The sequence below is a fragment of the Linepithema humile genome, chromosome 5, assembly GCF_040581485.1.
Source record: "Linepithema humile isolate Giens D197 chromosome 5, Lhum_UNIL_v1.0, whole genome shotgun sequence".
Lineage (NCBI taxonomy): Eukaryota > Metazoa > Arthropoda > Insecta > Hymenoptera > Formicidae > Linepithema > Linepithema humile.
In genome coordinates, this window is record NC_090132.1 from 28,975,607 (window position 1) to 28,983,527 (window position 7,921).

Sequence of the window (7,921 nt, forward strand, 5' to 3'; positions counted from 1 at the left end):
TATACTTCGAAACTCAAGGATTATTTGATTCAGAAATTTTGAGGAAAAAATTAAAAATTTGAACTTTCTAAATTTTAATTTCGATTTTCTGCAGACGAAAATTTAAATTCTCGTAAGCGAGCGTAGTATCGACCTCGATTTATCGAAACTGTTCGAGGTCGATCGCGTCAGAGCAAATGGCGAACGCGTAGTTGCACGTAGCGATTAGTTGTATTATCCTGCAGGATAGATTACAGTGTCTGCATCAATGGCAGTTTCGAATGACGATGTGATTGTAAATAATATGGCTCATACGGAGCAGCTTATAGGCGACGAATGCCGCATTTGCCTGAAGTCCTGCACGGAGATGTACCAGCTCTTCCGCAACGACGACGGGATATTGCAGAAGTTGATGGCTGTCGCCGCCGTACAGGTTAGTTCTCGCTTGGTTTATTTTGGATCATCGCTATTCTCCGCGTTTTGAACCGCGGTAGAATATTTTCATCCGCATTTTTTCGCCACACCTGCGACGATCTCGAACATGATCGTATTTCTAGGGTCCAATTAATTTTTTTTACATTTCTAACTCATTGTTTTGAATGCAAACAAGTATTGTTGTTTTTTAGAAATGCTGACTTTATTATAGAATTAATAGGTTTTAAGATCAGCGATTGTTCACGAAGATATCTTCAATCTTTTATTTAACTAATTTTGTCACTATATAAAATTAATTATGCGAAATTGGATATTATATGTTATTATACACAATAGTTTTCTGTTGTAAAGTAAACAGTAATTTGCAATGTAATATTGCTTAGAGATAATCACTTATTTGTTTAATTTGTTTTTAAATAATATTAATCAGAGTTCAAATTATATAGAAATGTTTTTAAACTACAGGCGGAGGAAGGAGATGGTCTACCGGCTTCTATTTGCTTATCTTGCAATCATTTGCTGGATGTGTCCTACAACTTTAAATGCCAGATTCAGAATGCTGATCTAAAGCTACGTCAGATCTTGAAACTGCAAGTCCCATCATTGCTGGACGACAAACATGATACCATGATGGTCAAAGATATCACAAATATTATATCAGACACAGCTTCTTGTAAAAAGGATAATCATGTTCTAGAACAAGAATTATACGCATCTCACAATATCGTTACATTCGATAATACAACTGTTCAATCTGACATGGCAATTAATAACGACAAATCTCATATGAGTCAAGAGTTTATGCAGAAAACGGAAATTATAGAACTTAATGAAAAAAGCATGCAATATAATACATTTAAAGAAGATGTACATAACACTGAAATAGTAGGAGTCGTTTTATGTCATGAAACACACATGGATGACGCATTTATCAATCAGTCAAATCCATTGTCCGATCCGACAATAGAAGAAAACAAATGCATCAAGCAAGAACAGTTAATATTATCTAAAGATATTGTGCAATCGGGAAGTTTAACTGATCAGAATAGAGCAGATACATTAAAAGTCGAAGTTAAGCAAGACACACCATTAGAGAATTACAACGATCATACCGCTTTAAACCAAACCGCACTGTCAGAAACGGACAATCAAGAGATGAAAAGCGGCACGAATTGTAGTGATGACGAGGAGAAGCCATTGATAAGCAGGACAGCCAGACAGAAATGCTTGCACTGTGTCAAAACGTTCCCGTCAAAAGTCGCATTACAACGACATATTATTGTACACAAACATAAGACGAAACTACGTTACGTGTGTTACCTGTGCAACAAGCAGTTCTCGAACATTTCTAAATTGAAGAGCCACGTGCTCAACAGCCACGAAACTTACATGACGGATAGTAAAGCGACGCAGGATGATAGTCAGGATAAAAAAGTCAGCAAAGTATCAGCGAAAGTTACTAGAAGCGGCAATGTGATAGACGGCATGAGAGAAGAAAAGAAAAACTTTAAGTTCACGTGTAAGGTTTGTTCGAAACAGTTCATATATCAAAAATCCTTCATATCTCATGCCAAAAGTCATCCCGAGTACAATGAGGAGATGTCGGACGAAGTGCTCGACCAGGCTGCGAGTAAGACGAGCAGTGAGCAGAAGGACAAGACGCCGATGTTCAGAGAAAACGAATCTGAGGAGGAAGATGAAGAAGAGGATGATGATGACAGTGATCTGCCGATCGAGAGTCTGCAATGTACACAATGCGGCAAGCTCTTCGCCACGAAGAGAAATCTGAAGAGGCACATCTCGACGCACAGCGGCTTGAAATTCAATTGTTCGACCTGCGGGAAAGGATTTTCAAGAATCGACAAATTAAAGGATCACGAACAGTCAAAGCACAAAGAAGAGATATTCGGCAACACCGACGACGAGGACGATGACGAAGAGGATAATGATAACAAAGTCAATGAGTATGCTGAGAGTCGGAAGAAGGCAAGTTTGTCTCGTATGATTTTATTTGTACGAATCCTATCATTTTTTTTTTATTTTTATATCAATGCATTATAGTAAAACAATCATTTATTTCCATAACACCGTTGTAATAACAAAAATTAAGTCATTCTTTGAAGTTTACTTGTTTCTCCGAAAAACACGCACGTCCAACAAAATAATTCTAAATCAAATCAAATCAATAAGGAGCGTAAAGAGCCACAATGCTAGATCTTCGTGCGAAGGTTATGATATATTCGTTAAAAATGTTTACAAACGTTTCAGCCTGCCATCAGGCCTTCTTCAATGTACAAAATAAGATACAATAAAATATAAAATTCGCTCGCAATGCTTAAATAATTAAAAGATGTGGAAGACGTATTTGCAATCTTTTATCAACCATATTGTAGTTCGTTTATAAATTAGATAGGATTGTATTAATTGCATGATGGAGAAGCGCTCGCCCAAGTAGAAGGAACGAGGTGGAAAAGACCAGATGTCTTTACATGTTGAACTTGAATATCTTAGTCAAAATAATTCTAACAAGTTGTTTTCGTTTCAGGATCGACACAACAGACCGCATCAGTGTGCGCTCTGTCCAAAAGCTTTCGCGCAAGCTCAATCCCTAGCGAACCACGTGGAAAGGCACAAACGAGAAAAGGACACGCAAAAGCGGTTCCTCTGCGAAAAATGTAGCAAGTGCTTTGCTCAGAGCGGCTCGCTGGTGGCGCATATGCGCACGCACACCGGCATCAAGCCGTACGTATGCAAGGTGTGCAGTCGCGCTTTCACCAAAAGCACATACTTGCAGCTACACTTACGGACCCACAGCGGTGAAAAACCGTACATTTGCCAGTATTGTAGCAGAGCGTTCGCCCGGGCGAACACATTGGCGCGACACATCACCATGCACACCGGGGAAGCGAAATATCAGTGCAACATTTGCTCCAAGTCCTTCCGGCGGCTAACATCGTTGAACGAGCACACGTACACACACACCGGTCAGCGACCTTACGCGTGCAAGCTTTGTACGAAGAGGTACAATAACGCTGGCTCGTTGTACGCCCACACGAAAAAGTGTAAGGCGCAACAGCTCTCCGGCTCGACGACAACCGCATTTGCGGTGTCCGCGACGGACAACACCCCGCAGCAGAACGACGCGTCGATGCCACAATTGCTGATCTACTCTCAAAGAAAGTTGGTGGAGGAGGCAACGGTTGGCCAAGTCGTACCTACGCCACAGTACATGGTGACGAGTGTACACAATCAGAAAACAGTGCCCGCTAACGTGATCCAACCGTTTACCGTGGAAGATCCGAATGTTTACAACTCGAAACAATTCAAGAATCAATACTACACTCTTTATCCGAACATGTAACAACGTATCAATCACGACTGATAGATTTTTTAACTGCCTTTGCCCGGTGATTTTATTTCCATTCGACTCGCATTTCGAGACACTAAGCACCGCTGGCAATACAATAACAAAAAAAGTATGGTAAGAAACATGAAAAACAAATCATATTTTATTAGTAGAAACTTAAGACATTAGGGGCCTTACGCACTGTCGACTAAGTCGCCGACGACCAGTCGACAGTGTGTAAAGAGCCTTATGGAACAAATTTTAATATTTAAGTTGATTTCAGCGTACATAGAAGATTGCATGAATTAAATAAAATATTAAAATAATAATTTGAAAATTGAATTTATTAATAATCGATAAAATATTTTTTATTTAAAAAATATTTGAAAGATTGGAATCTTTTATTTAAAAAATTGATGAATGGAATTTAATTTAACAAATGAAAAATTACAATAATATATATTACATAATGTACATATTTCGAAAAAAATTTCTAAACGACATATTTTTAACCTCTGGATATACGAATGCAGTAGTATTTCACGGATGACTCAGGTTACAGAAACTAGAAGTTCTTGACATAATGATGTACAAAATATCACGAAAAAAGTGATGTTGAAATTAGAAATTAGAAACATTAGTATTTACACACAAGAAACTGTATAAATATATAATATATTGGATATGTATAATTATATACATATATGTTTAAATAAGTTTTTAATTAAGAGAATATACCATATTCTCTTAATATATATACTTCATTGATTTATAAATATCCATATAGGATGTTTCAACGTTCAAGATTGTGGCAAATACTTCGATTTGGAATTGATTTTTTTGATAACTTGATGGGAACTTAGAGAAAAATTAGTTGTAACTTTTTATATTAAATGTCTTATTTAGTTAATTTTTGAGAAATAAAATTTGTTAAAGTATTCTATTCAAAGTAAAAAATTTTTTAACTCAAAGCCTGTCTTGTTAAGACAGATTTGATGGATATCAAATAATTGGTTTAAATTTTAATTGATAATAACGATTTCACTATCATAAACATACAATTTTCAGAATCAAAAGTGAAGTATTATGAATCATTATTAAATTGGTATAAGATAATGTCTCTAAAATTTTTATTAACATTAAACGCATTTGGAAGAAATTAATTTTGCATTATACATTGATTGTAATTATGCAAAACATTGTGGTAATCGATTTTCATATTTTCGATACCGACGATTAAATAATGTATTATACAGTGTGTTCCGAAAAAAGATCGGATATAAATATATACACATATATATACATATATATATATGTATTTGTAAATAGTTTAAAATAAATTATATTGCGTTTTTGTAAAAGTAGCAGATGTTCTAACAGTGGCTCGCTTATACTTTTACGCAATATAGCGAATATCGATACGCGAATTACGCGGATATCGATAAAGCTAATACAATGCAATATTTTATAATAAAGTTTATAGAAAAAATACCATGTTTCATGCTTCTATCCTTAAAGATGTAAGTCGCATAAGAATAATAACGTATGAAAAGTTGTCATTTATGTTGCTTTATTATTCATAATAAAAGCCTATCACATAAAATCATTTATTATTATTAATATTTATAATAATTTACAAATTAAAAGTATCATTATATCAACGCTCCTAAATTTACACATAATATAATCAAACAGGCATTATTTTAGATTTCTTGGCCGCTAGTTTTAACACTAATAACATTTATTGTAATTTACTAATTTTTATTTACATACATCTGTACAGCTTTGTATTTTAATATTTTTCAAAAAATTTACTTTTCTAATTGAAGCAAACTTTTTTGAAAAATTTGAGGAATTTACGTGGCGCGATAAGGCATAAAAAATGAACATTTTATTTTCAATAATCAGCTTACAAAAATTAAAATAAGATACGTATGTATTTTCATTCAAGATGAATATTTGCATGTGCTATTTATTATCCTATTTTATCGTCCAATTTCCAAGTATTTTGGAACGTGATAAGCTCGACTTATAACACTTATGCTCTAAGCGCCTCTTATAGATTTTCCTCTGAGACTCGTGGAAAAGTCGGCAATTCTCGATATACCATGCGCATGAAAGAAAAATGATCGCCCGCTGTTTTCGGACATATTAAATTGTATTCCTGCGGGTCTTTGGGGCCGAAAGGCGATACAGGTTCGCGGAGGGTGTCCGAGATCACTAACCAATATTTAATCAACTTTGCAGGAGAATATTCTCCGGACAAATCAAGGACATATGTATCAGACCGCCAAGGGGGAACCGACACATTCGTGTGAATTGATATCAAAGACATACACATTTCATGTGTGCATCGCTTTTCCTCAGCAAACAATGGCGTAATTATTAGGTACGTGTTTCCTTAAAATTTAGAAATGATAAAATTGTAATTGTTATTAATTAGAAATCGTATATTTTAACAATTTTTGAAAAAATATAGATACATAGATCTTTCATAATTATATAATTTACGTACGAAAAATTTATCTATTTAATAGTTGTTCTTATTCAATATTAATGCTCTGATTTTTCTAAATGTTTAATAATTCGATATTTTTTAAAATAATTTATCTATATTTTGTGAAAAATAAAAAGAGATGTTCTAAGCTTCATTAATTTGATTCAACTATTTCACTTGTTTCTTGCGCGAGCGCATTTTGTGAATTTGTCTGAAGACGCTGTGTTCCCGACAGAGCGACGATGCATTATATACAGGATTTATCTAAAAGGATACGCCTATGTGAGTTTTGATTGTATGTGAACGTGTGTACCGCCCGGAGATGTGCACGTTGGCAGCGTGCGACACACGTTTCGCGTGCCGGGATCGGATTCCCCAGGGATAAGATTCAGGAAAGAGGGTGGAACACCGCGACTGCTCTCATCGTGGAACTCTCTCTCGTGAGAACAAGTGCAAAACAAATGTCGCACAGGAGCCGGTCGACCGATGCGCATCGCCGCACGATGCTCGTGAAAATTGTTTCTCTAGGTTGAAATAAATCAAATTTTCCCTGCCCTTCTACTATCTTGTCCGTATCACATGAAAGATGTGAGAAATTTTAATTTGTTCGTAGGGTATCTTATCTTGCACCGGAAATGTGCAACATGCAAGGTCTTTTAATATTACTTTGTTATTTTTTAATGGTCCGATTGCGTGATGAATTTGGACTTGAGAAGTTTAGACAGATTACTTTTTATGAGATCATACTTCGTTGCAAAATTTGAATGGGAGTTTTTCTCATAACTTTTTAATTTCCAACGTTACATTTATGCTGCAGTAACTAAAATATGTATCAAAATTTGTTAATTAAAACCGACGAAAATTTTGATAAATATTTCTGAGAAGAAAAAGACGACAAATTCGTGAAATTCATGCAGAAACCGATTAAAAATGTAGTTATATATTGTTTTTTAAAGACAGCGTATAGAAATTGATTATAATATTATATAATTTAAGTAGTTTTAATGTAAAATTAGTTTAAACGATTACTGTTAACACCAAAATTGATGCAGCAGATTTTCATGCATAAAATTTTTGTGAAATGTATATTTTTAGTTCGTATTTCGAACATTACAGAACGATAGCCGAAATCTGGTAGCAGAAAAACAAGAATGGTATAAGTGAATTTTTTTTTAATTTTGTAACTTAAACATATAGGATATAAAATATTGAAATTATCGATTTACTTTGTTCTGAATCATTTATTTGCTATTTATTGATATTTCTGAAGACGCTTACATTTTATCCGGATTATCTGTTCGTGAATAACGTGCGGTAAAAGAAAGTTTGCAATAAAAAATTGGAAAAACTGTTTAACGAAAGCTTAACATTAGATCAGCCGAATATTTCAGGAACTACGCACAAGAATAGTTTGCCACTGCATGTATAAAAGAAGCATCGCTTTCTGATTAATAAGAAATTTTATCTTTCCTCTCACAATTTCCATCACCAACAACGCATCCGATGTAATTTTAGTAAATCCAGTTTTCCATGCAGCAGACATGGTGAAACAATCAATCATTAAGTTTTGTTTGTCACGTGTAAATATAGAAATTATTTAATTTGTTATAATTATATGCCAGTTCCAATGCGTAATGAGAAGTACTTGGAGTTGGAAGAAAATA

At 34.5% G+C, this 7,921-nt stretch overlaps 1 protein-coding gene and 1 long non-coding RNA gene across 2 annotated transcripts; both read left to right on the plus strand.

Annotated features, from left to right (window-relative positions):
- The first annotated feature begins 143 nt into the window (after positions 1-143).
- LOC105678136 (zinc finger protein 596-like) lies at positions 144-5,323 on the plus strand. The gene is made up of 3 exons (XM_012377226.2): positions 144-412; positions 880-2,400; positions 2,960-5,323. The coding sequence occupies exons 1-3, from the start codon at positions 248-250 to the stop codon at positions 3,773-3,775; spliced, it is 2,502 nt and encodes an 833-aa protein (XP_012232649.1). The 5' UTR covers positions 144-247; the 3' UTR covers positions 3,776-5,323.
- Positions 5,324-5,546: 223 nt separating this feature from the next.
- On the plus strand, positions 5,547-7,719 carry LOC137000253 (uncharacterized). Its single transcript, XR_010890538.1, has 2 exons — positions 5,547-6,149; positions 6,493-7,719. It is a non-coding gene; the product is annotated as an uncharacterized lncRNA (long non-coding RNA).
- The last annotated feature ends 202 nt before the right edge of the window (positions 7,720-7,921 follow it).